The 17735-nt window shown below is 43.0% G+C and overlaps 2 protein-coding genes across 2 annotated transcripts; one reads left to right on the top strand and one right to left on the bottom strand.

Annotated features, from left to right (window-relative positions):
* The first annotated feature begins 2667 nt into the window (after positions 1-2667).
* On the top strand, positions 2668-4671 carry ADORA3 (adenosine A3 receptor). Its single transcript, XM_062594823.1, has 2 exons — positions 2668-3057; positions 4053-4671. Exons 1-2 carry the CDS (start codon positions 2708-2710, stop codon positions 4669-4671), a joined length of 969 nt encoding a protein of 322 aa, XP_062450807.1. The 5' UTR covers positions 2668-2707.
* A 9378-nt stretch (positions 4672-14049) lies between these two features.
* On the bottom strand, positions 14050-17460 carry ATP5PB (ATP synthase peripheral stalk-membrane subunit b). Its single transcript, XM_062595074.1, has 7 exons — positions 17337-17460; positions 17179-17221; positions 16599-16744; positions 15822-15985; positions 15194-15319; positions 14801-14980; positions 14050-14215 (listed from the first exon to the last, which is right to left on the bottom strand). Exons 1-7 carry the CDS (start codon positions 17362-17364, stop codon positions 14144-14146), a joined length of 759 nt encoding a protein of 252 aa, XP_062451058.1. The 5' UTR covers positions 17365-17460; the 3' UTR covers positions 14050-14143.
* Positions 17461-17735: the final 275 nt, after the last annotated feature.

Here is a 17735-nt window from a genome sequence, read left to right as displayed (position 1 = left end):
CCGTCGCGGCGAGACCTGCCTCCGCGCAGCGCCCCGCAGCCGCTCCGCAGCCTGCGCCCGCACCGAGCTCAGCTGTCTTGCGAGAAAACGCTGCCGCCGCAGCAATGCACCTCGCAGAGGGATGATATGGGGGCAGCACACGTTTATAGCTATGCACACGCTCGTGCACGCTCGTGCACGTGACGCTGCGCTGCGACCGAGGCCTCTGCAAGCCGTGAAGCCCCCAGCTCCGCTCCCTGATCGCCCAGCACAGGAGCGCGTGGGGCTCGGCCTCCCGCGCACTGGCCCCGCCACCGCCTCGCGTTATATTTAGGGCAGGAAACAGATGCTGCCTGGCGGAGGAAGCACGGGAAGAAGGCGAGGGCGACTCGCACGCCACGCTACGCCACCACGGGGCCCGTTGCCACCGAAACACCCAGATTTGGCCCCGATCGGGGCAGGTGCCCTTCAGCTGGCGCGGGCACACCCCCGCGGCTGCGGGGACGCCGGCCCGGAGGGCTCGTTCCGCTTCCTCGCCGCGCTGCCGCGGATGCGGGGGGGTGGCAGAAGCAGAGCCAGGCTGTCCCAGGCTGGGCGGCACAGCGGGCAGCTGACCGTCAGCTCCGGGACTGGAATCTGACGCAGGCGTTCGGCACAGTTGCGGAAGGAGGGAGTGATCCCAGCGGAGCCCTCCCTCAGGACCAGGGCTGCGGGGCTGCAGGGGGGCTGCAGCGCAGGAGCATCTCTGGGCCTCGGCCGCGGCGCAGGAAGCCGTTGCCACCTCCTGGCCACCTCCTCGCTGCACCCTCCTCGGCTTGCATTTGGTCCTGCATTTGGTTTCGCTTTTCTGTTCCAGGAAAAAAGGAAACCCCGAGTTAAAGGAACAAAACCCAGTTCGCACTTAACCAGACCCTGACATCCTTCACCCCACGAGGCCGCAGTGTGATGAATACTGCGGCTTTTGCTGCGCCTTTTCTGTTTCTCCTAGGGTTGTCCCCGCACGGAAGGAAACAGGCTCACGGTCCCGCTAGCTCCAGCATCCTCGCAGCAGTCAGGACAGGGGGATGTGCTCAGCTGGAGGAAAAGGCGTATGGAGAGGGAAACCTTTACTCTTGACTCGGTTACACAAGCTGCTCCCTTAAAATCCTGAGCAGAACCAAGCTGTTTTGCTCGGGAGCAGCGTTTATGCCAGGCACTGGGTAGAGGAGAGCGTCCCTGCCGTGGGCTCTAATATCAGCTTTGCAGCAGTCCTGCCTTAGAGAGGCATCTGGCCACAGAGAACCACCACAGTGACAGAGAAAAGGGAAGTCAGAGGCTGAGGTTAAGGGAGATGTGCAAGCGCAGAAGGTGGGCACACTCACACCCGAGCACGAGGGCAGCCGGGGGACACGGCGCGTCCCCTGTCCGCGCACACCAGCAAAGTGCCTGCTGCCCGCCCTGTGCCCGGTGCAGTAATCCTACCCAAATACCTTCCATTTATTGCTACACCTCAGGGAGTGGCAATAGCTGAACTAATTCCAAGGAAACTGAATTTGGCCTACTCTTTTCACAGCAGAAAATAAAGAAGTCACATTTCTTTCTGACTCTGCCTCCTCCCAGGGTTGATTTCACTTCCCCATTCTGAATGTACCCAGCAAGCTGGGTGGAAGAGATGAAGGAAGCAGAGTTTGGGAAACTGAATGTTTTATGGGTCTACAGGAGGTACCCTATGACTCCCAGGCTGACACGAGCTCAATGCTTGTATCTCTTCTTGTCTGAAATGGGAAAGGATCTCACTCCAGGCAGCCGTCAGGGAGAAGGAAACACGCAGTGCCGGGCATCAGCGCTCTGCACTAAGCGGGTCCCCCCATGCCCGCGCAAGCAGACCATCGCTTTCAGACACCCTCCCTCCTACTGTCCACCACTTCCCACACCTGTCCTTTGTTTCTCTTTCTCCTACGAGCAAAGCCTGATCTTTCTTTCACTCTCTTATTGCAAAAAAGTCTTTTAGTACCAGGCACCCTCAAGATAGGCTCAGAGCTTAGAAAAATGTGCATGACTGAGCATGACTGTGCTGGATGTCATACTGATTTATAATGGAAACAAAGGCACCCACTGAAAAAAAGTCATGGGCATCGTGGTGATGTTGTTCTGGTCACTCTACGAACAGAGTAAAGAATTTCTCAGCTACTTCAGGGCCTTCTTGGAAATAATACACCTCAGATCAAGTAAAGGTTAGACTTGAACTAAACACTCTATTTATAGCTCTTAAATTGTCACATATCCTGACTACAGAATGATTATCTCAACTGATAAGTAGCACGGTCATCTTTACAGTTTTCTCATTTCTAAAACCATGACCAGGAAGAGGAAGCAGCTAAAAGAATTTATTTTCAGGTTTGTAGTAAGCAGGCTTAGAGTGGCTTTTTTCCCCTCCATCAAAATAGCTTTCCAATGTGCTTGAATGATACAAGGCTGCTGCAGGGACATACTGAGGTTCAGAGGAAGATGTGTGCAAAGAGGACTGCTTCCTGGATGATATTTGCAGTTCTGTGGAAAGGCAAGAGCTGAATTGCTGTGGGAATCCTGAGGACGTGAAATTCTGGAGGAGGTTTGTACTAAGAAGAGGCACCGAAACAGCTGAGGGGTTGGTCACACCATGGACGATCCCCAAGCAAGTCTCTTCACTCTCACACTCCCTTCTGCACCTCAAGCCCAAGGCGGGAGCACTTCACGCCCAAGCGCCACCATGCCCAACAGCAGCCTGCCACTGAGCAGCCTGGATGGGATCTATATCGGTACCGAGTCCTTGATTGCTTTGTTTGCCACTTTGGGTAACATCCTGGTGATCTGGGTGGTGAAGCTGAACTCGGCTTTTCGGAACACCACTCTGTACTTCATCGGCTCCCTGGCCCTGGCGGATATCGCAGTCGGCTTCCTTGTCGCGCCCCTGGCTATCGTGGTGAGCCTGGGGATCCGCATCCACTTCTACTCCTGTCTGTTCATGTGCTGCCTAATGATGATTTTTACCAACGCGTCCATCCTGTCCCTCCTGGCCATCGCAGTTGACAGGTACCTGAGAGTGAAGCTGCCCACCAGGTGAGCTGTGCTGCTGCTCCAGCCTTGTCCCTCCACCCTTTCCTCAGCCCTCCCCTTCCCCAGGTGAACCTCCAACTCTCTCCACTCCTAACCTGTCCCTTTCCTAACACGGAGCCAACCGACACATGCATTTAAGGATGAGGAAAATACTTGTCTGTAAAAGCCCACTTGAGATGAGCTATCTGGAGCAGGAATAGCATGCCTGTCCTGGGTCTGAACTTGTCTGCAGTTGTCACACAGTGCAGACAGCAAGATCTGTTCATGTGATAGGGGTGGCCAAAGTAATTGCTCATTAGAATTTGGCCACAGGGTGGGACTATGGTTAAACAGGTTAATTCTTCGGGCATTTTGCTTATTTTGCAGTATGTACAGATTTGAGTTTCATTTAGTCATTTAAATATGATTTATATTTGCTTTGGCTGAAAATATAGAAGCAACAAAATCTTACTAAGGGCTAACGTAAAAAGGTGCTCCCATCTTTTATATTTCAAAGGAAAAGTGTATGCAAGGTAGAAACTCAAAGCATAACCTCAAACAAGAGGTTTTTTTTTTATGCAGAAAGGATCTGTAGATGGAAGAGTGAAAGAACAAAGCGGTCTTACAACTGGTATAAATGAGGTATAAAGGGTAAAGTACATCCAAAGAAGATGAGAAATAACAGAGAACTGCTAACAGTGGAAATATAAATAATACCCAGTCAAGAGGCACAGCGAGATCATAATGAAACAAGAAACAAAATAGCTGAAAGCAGACAGAATTACAAGAAAAAAGAAGGGGAGTTAAACATAGTTCACTTTATACAGATTCTGCAAAGTAACCGTTGTGAATAAGGAGTTATGGTTCATCTCAAGATAACTTTTTCTCAAGAAAAGGAAGTTAATGCTCCAGTTTGCCCTAATGAATCTGGAGTATTTGAACATGTGAGTTCTTGAAACCATCCTCAACTATTCCAAACACCCTTGTTTAACATGGCCTTGGGTTTTCTTCCCCAACAGATATAAAATAATCACTACAGAGAGAAGAATTTTTTTGGCACTGGGTTTGTGCTGGTTTGTGTCTCTGCTGGCAGGATTAACCCCCATGTTTGGATGGAACAAGAAAGCACTCAGAAATTCGGACCTCCTCAAGTGTCGATTTGTCTCTGTGATGAGGCTGGATTACATGGTATATTTTGGCTTTTTCACATGGACCCTTGTCCCTCTGACCATTATGTGTGTTCTGTATGCTAAAATCTTTTATATCATTAGGAAAAAGCTTAGTCAAGGTACAACCAATGTGAAAGTGGCAGGAGCATTTTATGGGCAGGAGTTCAAGACAGCCAGATCTTTAGCCCTTGTTCTCTTCCTGTTTGTAGTATCCTGGTTTCCCCTATGCATAATAAACTGCATTTCCTATTTTTACCCGAAATGGCAGATCCCCCCATATTTGATGTACTTGGGAATCCTGTTGTCTCATGTCAGTTCTGTCATGAACCCCATTGTCTATGCTTGCAAGATAAAGAAGTTCAAAAACACATACCTTTTTATTTTAAAATCTCATATGCTGTGCAAAAAAAAAAGATCCAGTTGTTCTTATAGAACAAACTATAGACTAACAGCTATAGATCAAGACTGAATGCTGAACTGTCAGTATATACCAGACTGTTGATAAAAAGCTTTGCTTTACCAAGAAATTCATGGAAAAATATATGTTCCGCTTCACCTACTCAATCTTTTAGATAAACTGTTTTATGATAAGGGTAAGCTCCTCTTACTCAGTCTGATGTACATTTGACATTAAGCCTAAAAAGATCACTTGTGATCTCTTGAACAAGTATACCCCCAGAGGATTCTGCTCAGCAATTACTGTACCAAGCCCAGATCTTCCAGGCAAGCATCCTAATTTCACAGGACCTTCCATGGTTAATTTATTGGCTTGAGTGTTATTTGGTAGGCTAGTGACTCTGAGCACTGGTAATAAGGCAGAGAATTTTTGTTCCTAGTTCCCTACCACAGATCTATGTTCAACTGGTAAAGACCAATGCTTGTTAATTTGAAGTAGAGGCTAAGAAGTCTTCTTGTTATGGTCTTGGTCTCTCTTTCCATCCAGCTGTACAGAACTTTGCTATCAGAGCCAAACCTTGCCTGAACCTTTTGCTTCAGTGGCACCTGCACAGCTCATGAAACTGTAGCATCTTGTGTAACAGCTTCACCTGAAGATGAACATTGTGAAACTACCCTCCCAGCTGGTCCCAGCGCTGACTGACTCAGTAGCTGAACTGACTTTAGTGGTTCTCTTTTCTGCAGCAGTTCTTGCCAGGTGGGAATATGTCATTGCTTTGAAATCAGCCCAAGGCTCATCCCAGAAGCCTGCAAAATTGAACTAACAGTGTGGCAGACACAAGTGGAGTTGCCGCAAGAACATATTGAAGCTATTCTCTAATGAGATATGCTGAAAAGATAGTAGCTGGCTGGAAAGGGGCAACTATGTCTGCCATAAAAAATAAATTAATAACATCTCTAGATTCTTCTCCACTCCTAACTCCCTGACCCAGGGTAGAATCAACTATCCCTAAACCACCAATGACATATTTTCCTGATTTGTTATTAAAAGCTACTTATGATAGGGATTCCTCCTGCACAACATATTCCCATGCTTGACTCGCCCTATAATCACAAATTGTTTTCCTAACACCTGAATTAATGACTGTTTGCTGCAACTGAAGGTCATCTGCTCTAGCCCAAACCTTTGTAAACCTGGTGAAAAGTTGCTCTTTTTGCAACAATCTGCTACAAAACTGGACAACTTTGAACTGTATCTGAAACTACATGTCATATATATGTATTTATACATAATAATATATATACATATATGTATGTATGACTTTTTATTAAATCATTACAAAATAGAGAAAAAGATAAGGCAAATTTTGTCCTTTTTTTTTAAAATAAGGATTGTTGGCTGGGTCTCTTGGAAAACAGGATAAATCTGTTTTCTTTGTTGTTAGTCATACAGCAGTTAGCAACCCAGGCATGTCCTCACTGAGTACTCTTATTCCTTTTCTTTAATCAATTTAAACAGTAAATGTAAGTCTTGCTAACTCATGCTGCATTTGGTGCCATCTCATTTTCAGGAAGAATAGTATTTGAGTTTATATGAATTAAACCTACTCTTCTCTTTCAGCAATCAAAAAAGCAGCCCACACTGCTTTAGTAGTTATTCTGCTTAGAAAGTACAATAAATATTGCACCACAGTTTGCAAAGCCTGCTTTAAGGGAACACAGGTCAAGCTGAAAATAGGTCATTAAAAGCAAGGGCCTTTTTAAGCTCCATTTTCAAGTAACAAAATTGGACAAGAAAAGCAGAAGGGAAGGGTCATTCTGCTTTACTTATCTCAGAAAGCAGTTAGGAGAAATGTTGTCATCTGCTTCTTTAAACAAGATCAGACATCTCAATCTTCTATCTGATGCGATCTCTGCCATAGAGTAAAACTCCGCCTTGTTACCTAGTTCAACTCTATTAATAGAGAGGCTGGTGAAGGAAGTCAGAATTCTGCTCCATAATCTGTCCTGATCAGTTGATAAAACCGCTTTCAGAAGAGGAAGAGGCCCCACCAAAACACGAGAAAATTATTCCTCAGAATGATGCACAGCAAACTTTGCATACGCATTTTTGAGAAAGTAGGGAACAGCACAGCACTAACTTCCCGGCAGGCTGCCTGACAAACTCCAAGTGAACAAATCACAATGATACAAAAGAGAATCAAGAAAAAAAGAAAAAAAATAGAGAAGACTAAAACCAAAGGAAGTTGCCCTCCCTTCTGAAATAAAGCTGCAAAGGGCAATAATCTCAGCAAACCAACCAAAGCTGCTCAGCCCTTCTAGAGAAGATATGTCAGGCTTCCTGCCCACCTGTTAATGAGGAAGTGAGGAACTTGCCACAGCCAGGCCAGCCTGGCTTCCACAGCAGGTAATCAGAGGCGCCCCAACACTGCCAGGGTGGGTGGCTTATTACCTGGCTTCTGCCACAGGCTTGCAGTCTGTGCCTTTAATCCTGCCACTGAAAACTCCTATTTGCTCCCTAGGTGATGGTGCAGTCTGGAGGATTTTCCACGAAGAGTAGGGCCCTGGTTCTCGCTTCTAGTAGTCAACCTGGAGATGCCTTTGCCTTTCAGCCCTAGACACAAACCAAACAGACTCACTGAGTAATGCTTAGACTGTACTGAAGGTGAACAAAATCACATACTAGCTGTCCTTGTGTATGCACATTTCACTGAGGAAGACCAAAGGATTTAGCACGCTCCTATGAGAGGAGATTGATGCAGACTCACTGCTGGCTGAGAGAAACGCAATCCAACAGTCATTTCAGCATCATCATTCTAGCTCAAATAACACATCTTTTTAACATTGCAATCAGATGAACATGGAGGAGGGAGGGATACCTGTGGTGTTAGATGCAGATGCAAGATAAGGTGACTCACAAGAAGAGAATGTACTTAGTTGCTGTCAAGTAGCAAATAGGAACACTTTTTTAAATTTTAAACTCAGAAAAATTGTGAACTACAATTGTCTCTCACAAATCCCTAAGTAGCTGCAAATTAGGAAGAGCAGTGTATATATAGTACAGTACATAGTAAATAAAGTATTTTCTACATGAAATAGTGCTTGCAGAAGCTACCATGATCAAGATGAGAGCAGATACAGCAAAACAAAGACAGTAAGTTCTATTCCTAAGCCTATAAATGGTCAGCAGCCTCACCCATAACACCCTTCAAGCCAGATTTTAGAGTGTAAACTGTTTGGTAAATCTAGTTTTCAGTAGTCATCTGAACTTCCATCAACTATTAAAAATCAAGAAGGCAGAACAGCTCCTGGCTGACTTAACAGAAGTGGAGCCAGTGCTCTGCTAATTGGTTGCTGGCAAAATAAAGTATTAAATCTGAGCTGAGCTAAATAGAGCTGCCCACCTGCGACTTTTTGCTGCCATCAAGTGGACATTTAGTCTCTGTTGTTTGGAAGCTTCTCTCTAAACTGTTATGCATTATTAACTTCTGCTGGAGCGCATGGGAAGCTGTGTGACCCAAGACATTCATCCTGCCTGAAAAATTTCTCTTGAGAGACAGTTACAATAGCACTTCAATCATCTGAATTGTTTTCAAGAATCTGATGTTCCTGGGTGCCCAAAACAAGCTGGTTTCAGAATTTAAGAGGGCTGAGGTGTCAGGAGATTTGAGCTCTGTTTCAGCTCCTAGAAGCGTGTTGCATGATGGATAGAGTATTGTACTACCTCAGATTCTGCACTACACAAGCAAGCACATATGAACGTGGGAAGAAGCAAGGCTTCTCTATGGCCACAAAGACCAAATCACCAGTGGTAACTTACTCCCTATAGTCTGAAAAGAGGATTATTTTAAACTTCTTCCAAAATACTTAAAATGCCATAAAACAACATTTCCACAAGTTTTGATAATCACAGTATGGTCATGCTTTTCAGCATGTAAAAACACTCCAAAGGAGATGAAGTTTGGAGTTTTTTTTTTCCTTGTGACCTACTCAGGAAGCAAAAATTTGCATAAAAAGATTTTATTGCCATAGCTTCATTGAGCAGAAAAATTAATCAGAGCACAGAGCACTTAGCAGTCACCCAAAAAAAAAAAAAAAAAAAGGAAACCTGTAGCCAGTAACCAAATAGAGAAACATAAGAGCACAGACATGTACAGATAGAAATACATTTTCCTGTTTTAGTTCTATTTCAAAGCAATAGCAGAAACACAAAAGGAAATATTACAAGTGCATTGCAAGGACTCACTGACATTTCTACAGATGAAGAAATAAGGTATAGAAAGTAAATGACTTGTCAACAAGTGTTGGCAAACGGCTGGAATAGAAGGCATTAACTCTCCCTTATAACTATAAAAATAGCTGATGTTACATACTGCAATGCTGGCACCATTTCTTAGAGCACTATATGCTTTCATACAACACTTCCAATAGCGTTTCATGTGGGAAAAGTGTCCTCATTTCACTAGAAGCTGCACACATTATCACACAGTCATCGGTGTCGGACTCTGCTGGAAGACCAGACTGGTGTAGGTAACCTCATTCTGAGGCTGTGAGAGAAGCTGCAAGGATTAGAGAATGTATGAGTACTACATTTCAGCATGTATTTCCCACCTTTAACTGTTTTCAGTGATACACACCATGAGCAGTCATAGCCTGTCCTTGAACATGGGAAATTTAGTAAATACTATACTAGATCAGACAAATTGTTAGTCTAACCTGGGATTTTGTGAAAACACTCAGTATTAAGGGCTTCCAAAGAATCAATTTCATGAAGCAAAAACATAAAAACTTGTCTTCTTTTAAAAAAATCCCCTCCCAAACTCCCTAATTAGTGGTTTGTTTTATCCCTGGAGCCCTTGGAATATGTGGGGAATGTGGCACGTGAGCCCTTTAACAGAATAAGAGTATCTATCCTTCTTTGTAGCTGCTTCCTCAGGCAACACCCCGGACTACTACAAACACAGGCTGAAGCCTGGGATGTAAAAGAAGTATTTTCTGCTTCAAAGGGTAAACAGTCAAAAGGCCTGATGACTAACACTCAGGTCTGCAGAAGCAAGCCTCTTTTCTCACCTCCAAATTAGTATTTACCATTATCAGAAAACTGAAATCTTTGCATAAAGTATCAGAAATACAGAAAGAACAGTTTTGACATTTACCTGCATGTTTTCAACAGATGCCTCACATGCCATCCGAGTGGGAGTTTGCTCCTGTAAATTTTCTTGAGGTCTCTTACGCTCTAGGAAGGAGAGGGATACCAATCTCAATTGTCTACTTATGTATTTGGAGACAGCAGTGCAAAAGAGGTGCAAAACGAACACAGTATAGTGGCACCAGTCAAAGGTTGTACGGCTTACACATAGCTTATAAAGTAGGGAAATTGGGAGACAACGAGGAATAGAGAAAATACTGTGGATCAGTATCAGGTGGGTGGAAAAAGTAGGCAGCTTATCCTCATCAGCATCTCTTTTTATCGTTGCAGTGTTATTTATTTAAAAGATAGTAAGTCTTTAGCTAACCCAGCCCCTCCCTGCAATAGCGGCCATCTCAAAGACGAAACAACAAAACACCTACTTCCTGTCAGAGGAAGCTAGAGAGAAATTAGTGCCCTGTTTTTCACACGATTACTGTTTTTCACTTTCTCCTCTGGTGCTAGGACACTAGGAAGTGTATCTTATGGTCATTTTTATCATGGCAAATGGAATCACATGTGATGCTCTCTCTGCCAAGTAGTTGTGGAGCTACCTCTCTACTCGCCACGGGAAACTCAGGCAAGGAAAATAGAAGGCAGTCAGTCTTGAAGGGTACCTATTACGTGTACTTTACTGTACTAATGCTTGAAGTCCTCAAACAACTTCACTGTAAAGTAGTTTGGCAGCCTAAGTACAAGGGAGCTTGTATTCCAATACGCCTGCATGAAGCAGCTAAACCAGGATCAAATATGGACAGTATTAGGAATAAGAATAAATAACTCCTCCAACACACACAAACACACACCAGTGCTACAGTTAGTTCTTCTGTGTAAAAATCCCCTTATGAATCTTTGAGCTCTATTACTGGGGACAAAGTCTGGGGTGATTAATGAAAAGTTACAAGAACAATCATCAACACTTTAATGATCTATTCAAGCAGTCATAATCTGAACATATTTCTAAAGGTACAATACTACATCAGTTAAGTTAAGGAAAACAAGAATCCTACAACAAACCAGCTCTGCTATAAGATTAGACAGGAAAAATATGGAAACTTAGCACCATGCATATTTGATGCCTAAGATGTGCAGCACAACCTCTTCTCTGTCATTAAGTTTGAATATATCATTGTCTTGGCACTGTTATTCCCTCTATTGTCTCACTTACTTTTTCTGATGAGGTAGATGACTGCAAAAACCAGAACACTTGACAGGATGCCAGAGATAAACGCTAGTAATATGTAGACTATCTCAGCACTGTTGATGCACAGAAAAGTGTGTCAGAATCATCGTTTTTTTTTAAAAGAAATGCTAAAGAAACTGCAGATCTCATATTCACCAAACATTATGAAATGTAATACATCATTTATCCCAATCATCATGAGACAAAAGGGTGCTTATCTGCACTAAGCATCAACATGAAGCAAGTATCTAGTCCACAGACTAAGAAATTCTAAGCAATCTTTCAAAAATCAGAGACAAAATATATTACACAACATTGCCCTTAGAGAAGCCTGCAGTCTCATGGTTCTCTTATATTTGAAATCAGGAAATAAAGGTGTAGCATTTACTTATCAATAAAGCATTTGGGTTCTGAAGCTCGTGAGTCAGCAGTAGAGGTATATACAGTGGTATGCACAGTGACTGTAGAAGGAACGGGCTCTTGTGTAACTAGGAGTGAACAGAAAAGATTAAAAAAAGTTTCTTAAAATTTGTTAATTTGTCCACTCATAACGCAAGTGACAAGTTCTACACAGCCAGAGGCATGTTCCTATTTAGGTGTTATTGGCATAAGATGTAAGTAAATAATACAAGTATAACGTTTTTGTATCAGGCAGATAAAAAACTGAAACACTAAGCTGAAAAAAGTTACTTATATTGTTTGACAACAGCCTTAGAAAGTCATGCAGTTATGTAGTGCTTTCCGAAAATTCACAGATCTCTTAAGTTAGCCCCCACCAGCAGCCCTTTTTGAGTTGGGACAAGGCCAGCTTAGTCATCAACACTCAATCCACAAATATTCCTTAAAGATACCTGGATCTGACTTTGAGGAAGAAGCTCCCATTCTCTCCAAACTCTAATAACCAGTAAGAGAAGCTACAGAGGGAAGGAGGAAACAAAGTTAAATTTATACACGTAAGTACACAGAATTGAGAAAATGGCACAGACTATAGATAAGCTTACTTTTCTACAGGTTTATGTTAGAGCAAAACAAATTAACATCCTCTTCTAATCCACAGACTTTTCAGTCTTTATCAGTGGTTTTCACAGAATGGTTGAGGTTTGAAGGGGCCTCTAGAGATCATCTAGTCCAACTCCTCACTCAAGCAGGGTCGCATAACAGAACAATCCTGGGCAACATGTGCTATCCTAACCCCGTCTGCTCACTTCCTTACTTTACAAGCTGCATGAAAACCATACGCAACAGATGTGTGCAACGCTCACTGAAACAAAACCGGCAACTAGGCAGCAAGTGTGAATCCTAGTTCCCAGAGTCTTTTTTCTGTGTAAATGCATGCACGGTCACTGCATTTTGATGAACATACTGTCATCTCTCAAAAGGATGGAGTACATGAAATATCCAACTATTATTTTTGTAGCTGCTGGAACAGAGATCTTTATGGAAGTTTTCATAATCAGAAAGTTTTGATAAAAAGACTCTTTTGCCATCTCTCCCTCCCCCCCCCGCAAGTTACATCAGCTTTCCCAGCAAAACAAGAAAGTATTGGGAGATGCAACCTTAGTGGAGCGTAAAGATAAGGAACTGGTAGTTTATTGTAAAATTATCCCCCTGGTATTCCTTATAATATGACTTGCAAACAGCACATTGCAAGTAATAAAGCGTGCCTAGCAATAACATGAAATTAAACATTTCGTTCTTACTATTGCTATAATCTTTTTATACTGCATGTCATTTGCTAAGCATAGTTGCCCATACTCTAGGAAAGTCAAATTTTTAGAACCTGAGTTTCCTGAGCCAAGTCTAAAAGCATACTGTTTTCAGTAATAAAAGTAATAGCAGTAAATTATAAAAGCTTCATCTTACCTCACACCATAAAAACTGCTACCCATACAACAGTAGAAAACTTTTGAAGCCTTATCACAATAACCACTTGCTTTGTGAAAAGAACCTCTGACAAACCAGTTAGAATTCAAACATCATTCAAACATTGGGTTATGCAAATGTGGAAGTTCTGCAACTTCAGTTTTTCTCTAAAAAAAGAGGAAACATGAAAAACTTGTTTTCAGAAACCATTGCAAGTTAAAAAAAAACTTCGTCAGTTTAAGAAGTTAGTTTAACTTTGCTTTTAAGATTATCTTATCTATGAAGAGTATCTTTTGCTAAACTTGTATGTTACAGAAGGAAAACCTTTAAAAACACTAGCTAGTTTAACAACTCCACTAAGGATATTTATTCTCTCAATGTAATACCAACCTAGGTAACAAAGCATTTAAGCATATGCTAGCTGCTTACTTGTCAAAAAAAGTAACTAAATAAATCACGTCTCAATGTAGAAAGAATAGGATTACATGTATTTAAGTGCTTTGTTCTGTGGGGACATGTATTTCAAATGTAACACCATCCTTGAGGGAGGGAGGGGAGTGGAGGTAAGTGTTCCAAATAAATAAATAAGCAATGCTTATGCAGTGTGTTATCATACTAATCACCAATATTCATTCCTTGCTAGGAATGATAAACAGCAAACTTTTTCCAGAAAAAATCCTCAACTGCAAACTCATCCATTTCATTGTTTCAACTTTTGTACTGGTGATTTCAACTGAAGTTATGTTTTTAGCTAACTTTCGATATGTTTCCTGCCTGTGATATCCTCTTTTCCATAGAAAATGGAGATGCTAATGTCCTGACTTGAAGTTCTGCTATAGAAGATCTTTTGGGTTTGTTTGAAAAAGCAGAGAGCATCCATCTTGATTATCTCCGAATCTCAGACAGTTTACCAACTAGGTGAGTGGGAGCACTAGCACTCATTTTGCTTTTAAAACATCTTAACAACTGTTAAAAGTGTAGGTCATAATCACAGATAACTAACAAGAAACAGTCACTCTTTTAGCATCACAATGAAGAGTTCTACTACTCAGTCCTCTGTCTCATCTCTGGTATGTTCATGACAAAATCAGAACCACACAGAACTGCACATACAGTGGTTGTATATAATTCCTCATTTCTTTCTCCAACTATAGTAGTTCATCTTGGAGACAAAGATACTACGAACGCAAAAAGGAAATCAGTGTTACTACTGCAAGTCAAGGAGAGTAGAGTTTTTTAATTAAGCATTAGAATCATACAGTTTCCAACAATAAGTCATAGAAGACAACTCTGGAACCAGATGCAGCATGGTTACACCGTCATCTGTGCACTCTTCGACAATGCTTTCAGGTCTAAAATGCACTTTGCAATACTCTCCTTCTGCTGCAAAAGAAAAGAAAATAACTTTAAGACAACAGACTTGCTGAAAGATATTTAAACAAGCAAAACATATGTTCTAATGAACTTCAGATTTTCTCTTCAGATACGTCAAAAGAGGCAGAGACTAAAAGGGGTGTTACTGTAATTCACCAAGTCAGAGATTCATAGCCAAACAATGGCTTATGTTAAAGCATCAGCAAGCAGTGCTGGGAACACTTGTTTTCTTATTCTCAGGTTTGTTCATTAGAGAGAGGACATCTAAAATCCATCTGTAGATCCTAAACTGCTGAAATCTTACATAGAGAATTTTACAAGCAACTTCTCTGACCTGTTAGGTACGTATCTTATTACAAGCTTAGCACTATGCTGGAAAAACAAACAGCATGAACGGTTCTAGCTCAAATCACCAGTAGCATCTGGTACCAAAAAAAAGGGCACATTAGGTTTTACTCAGCAGTAACAATACATCTGAGCTCAACTTGGAAGTCACCAGGAGATGATCTAGCTTCTTCTGGCTTAAGCCAGAAGCACTAGACAGTAAATATTTCTACAGACTAAGATGTAAAGCATCTAAAAACAAATGAGTACCTGCTGAGGTGTGATGCTCCGAACAACATTTTTCTCTACCCATTGAATCATGTGATCTTGTTCTTTCTGACGCTTCAAATGCTGCATCGCCACTTGATAGTCCAACCTTTTCTTTACTTCATTGTACACTGTCAGCAGTCTTTCTCGGTAGTTAGCTTCCAGCAACATTGCAATATTATTCTATACACAAAGGATGACACCAACTGGTTAATGTTTGGCAAAATTACAAAACAGCAATAGAACACAGTTCTATAACAGAAGTCATTGTATCAGGTGGTAAAAATGGACAAGTCTGCAACACACATACCGCAAATGTTTTTTAACTAGTTAGTAATCTAAGATTATGTAGCAAAGACATTAATAAAACTCGACAGTAGGGCTAGACAAGCATACCCGCTTGGCATCAAAGAGATAACTACGGCCTTCAACCCTCCACTGTTCCTTCTTCTCCTGTTCAATTGCAGTCTCAAGATCTTTAATTGCATCATTCTTCACGGTTAAAGCTGTAGCAACTTTCTCCTAGAAGACAAATGTACATTTCATATATATATATATGCACACACACATATATGCACACATGCACATGTATAACATGTAAAATACATAAATAAATGTAACATGTAATATAAATGTGTGTATACACAAATACACTTCAGAATTCAAGACAGATGCAAGGAAAACAAGCAAGCTGTAACTGATTTTCAAACTCTTCGTTACAATTTGAGAACTGTTTCAGGAAGCTGAATTGTGTCAGGTTTGAGGTTAAAAGTTTTAAGACAAAGAACTACAGTTCACAATTTATCTTACTTAAAAAAAAACATTCCATTAAGTACTTATGCTGACATAGAATTTTTTATTTTTGAAGACCTATATAGCAATATTGACATAAGATTTTTAATGCACCTTATTTAAGCATTGTTCTGAAGACATCAGGCAGATTTTGAATGCAGTGTTTTTTAATATTTAAGTAGATTACTTAAGAGTTACCAGTGCAAAGTTATATTACAGTTTCTTTTCTTACCTCATTAAGTTTGTCTGCAAAAGCTGCTACATCAGAGCCATATTTTTTAATACCATAAATCAAGACTGACAATATGCAGGCAGCTGCAACAGTCTCATGGTTAACTACATAGATTTCTTTAGAGAGAAAGTAAAGCAGGAGTCCAGTTCCCAGCATATAAGGTCCTAAAAAAAGAAATGAAACAGCATTATTAGTATATGGTATAAACACACTTATTCAAGTCAACCACCACCATAGAAGAGGTAGATAGTTTAATACATACAATAAGAACAGGAAGTATTCTCTTTTACCATGACCAAGAATACAAATCCAACAGCACCACAAAGAGGGATACAATAAGGATGCTCACCAGATACACAGGCAAGTTACACCTTCAATGGGATTGACAGCTTCTGCTCATTCAAAAACAGGCAAAAGTCTATGCTTAAAGGTTTTGAGACCCAGTAAGCAAATAAAATTTTTTCTTTCATGCCCATGCTATGCTTTTAGCCTTTCTTTAAGGCACAAGTAAGAGTAAAATTGAAAGGTTCTGAGTGCCTCAAAAAATAATTCATCTTGCAGAATCAAGCATAACAAAATATAAGAATTGCTCTTCTTCTTATGCTAAATCAAGCACCTTGCTTTCCCTATATCCAGAATGCTGAAAGAAAAGCCAGCTTTTCCCCCTAATATTCTACCTATTTGCCAGGTACTAATTGTGGACAGAACTAAGTGAGCATAACCAAATAAAGACTAAAAAAAAAAAGCACACACATGCACACACATATATATATTAACCTGTGACTCCTGTTTTAGGGTAAAGAAACTGGAAAAACTCCTCTGGGATCAAACCATAACGTACTTCTCCTCCTTTCTCAGGCAGGGGTGGAAGAGGGGCCAAGCGTTCATGACTTGCGTGAAGTGCTCTTTTACTATGCAATATACTACAAATAATGAGAAAAACTCCAGTAAGTTTCTTGAGGGGAAAAAAATCCTTAGCAAAAGCTCAAGCACATTTTCTGTGATACAGTGACTGTTTTAGAGAGCCCTGCTTTGGGGAAGGTAGTGGGGCTAAACAACCTCCAGAGGTGCCTCCCAACATCGATTATTCCATAGGCCTGCAATGTTAACTGGAAAAATAAAAGCAAAAGCAAGGAGTGATGTAACTTAAAAAAGCCAAAGGCTCAAAGAGCAACGCCACCGCGGCCTCCTCGGAAGGAGGCGGCGATGCCTCCCAGGGAAAAGCCAGCCCGGCGGCGCCCCGGCGCTCCGCAGGCCCCGCCAGGCCGCAGCCGGCGACAAAGCTCTGCGGCGGCTGGCGGAGGGCCCCGTGCCGCCAGTCCCGAGCCGCGGGCAGCGGCGGCCCCGCGGTACTCACCCAGCCGGGAGGGCAGGCGGCAGGCTCCTCAGCGCGGCCGGGGCTGCGGGACGAGAGGGGCAGAGAGCGCGTCAGGACACAGCCCAGGCGGGACCCTCCCAGCCCCGCAACCGCCCGCCCGCCCCGCAGGGAGCCGGGACTGCTCCCACCCGGCTCACCGGCGCGGAGGACGAGGCGGGAAAGCATCGCGGGGCCGCCGCGATACCAACGACCCTCCGCGTCCCGGTGACCGCAGCCCGCCGCCGCACCAAGATGGCGCCGGCGCCAGCTCTCGCGAGAGGCGGCGCCGCCACTGCCCGCAGCGGGACGGGGAGTCCCGCGGACTCTCGCGAGAGACACCGCCACTCCCTGGACCGCCGCGGGGGGGGGAAGGGGGTAGGTGAGCAGTCCCACAAGATCTCGCGAGAGGCGGCGGCGCCGCTCGGGGGGGCAGTCCCACAAGATCTCGCGAGAGGCGGCGGCGCCGCTCGTGGGGGGGGGCAGTCTCACAAGATCTCGCGAGAGGCGGCGGCGCGAAGCACGTGGGGCGCCGCCGCCGCCGGTCCGGGGTGCTGCGC

The sequence above is a fragment of the Rhea pennata genome, chromosome 25 (assembly GCF_028389875.1).
Source record: "Rhea pennata isolate bPtePen1 chromosome 25, bPtePen1.pri, whole genome shotgun sequence".
NCBI classification, from domain to species: Eukaryota; Metazoa; Chordata; class Aves; order Rheiformes; family Rheidae; genus Rhea; species Rhea pennata.
This window is presented reverse-complemented; position numbering and strand designations above follow the sequence as displayed.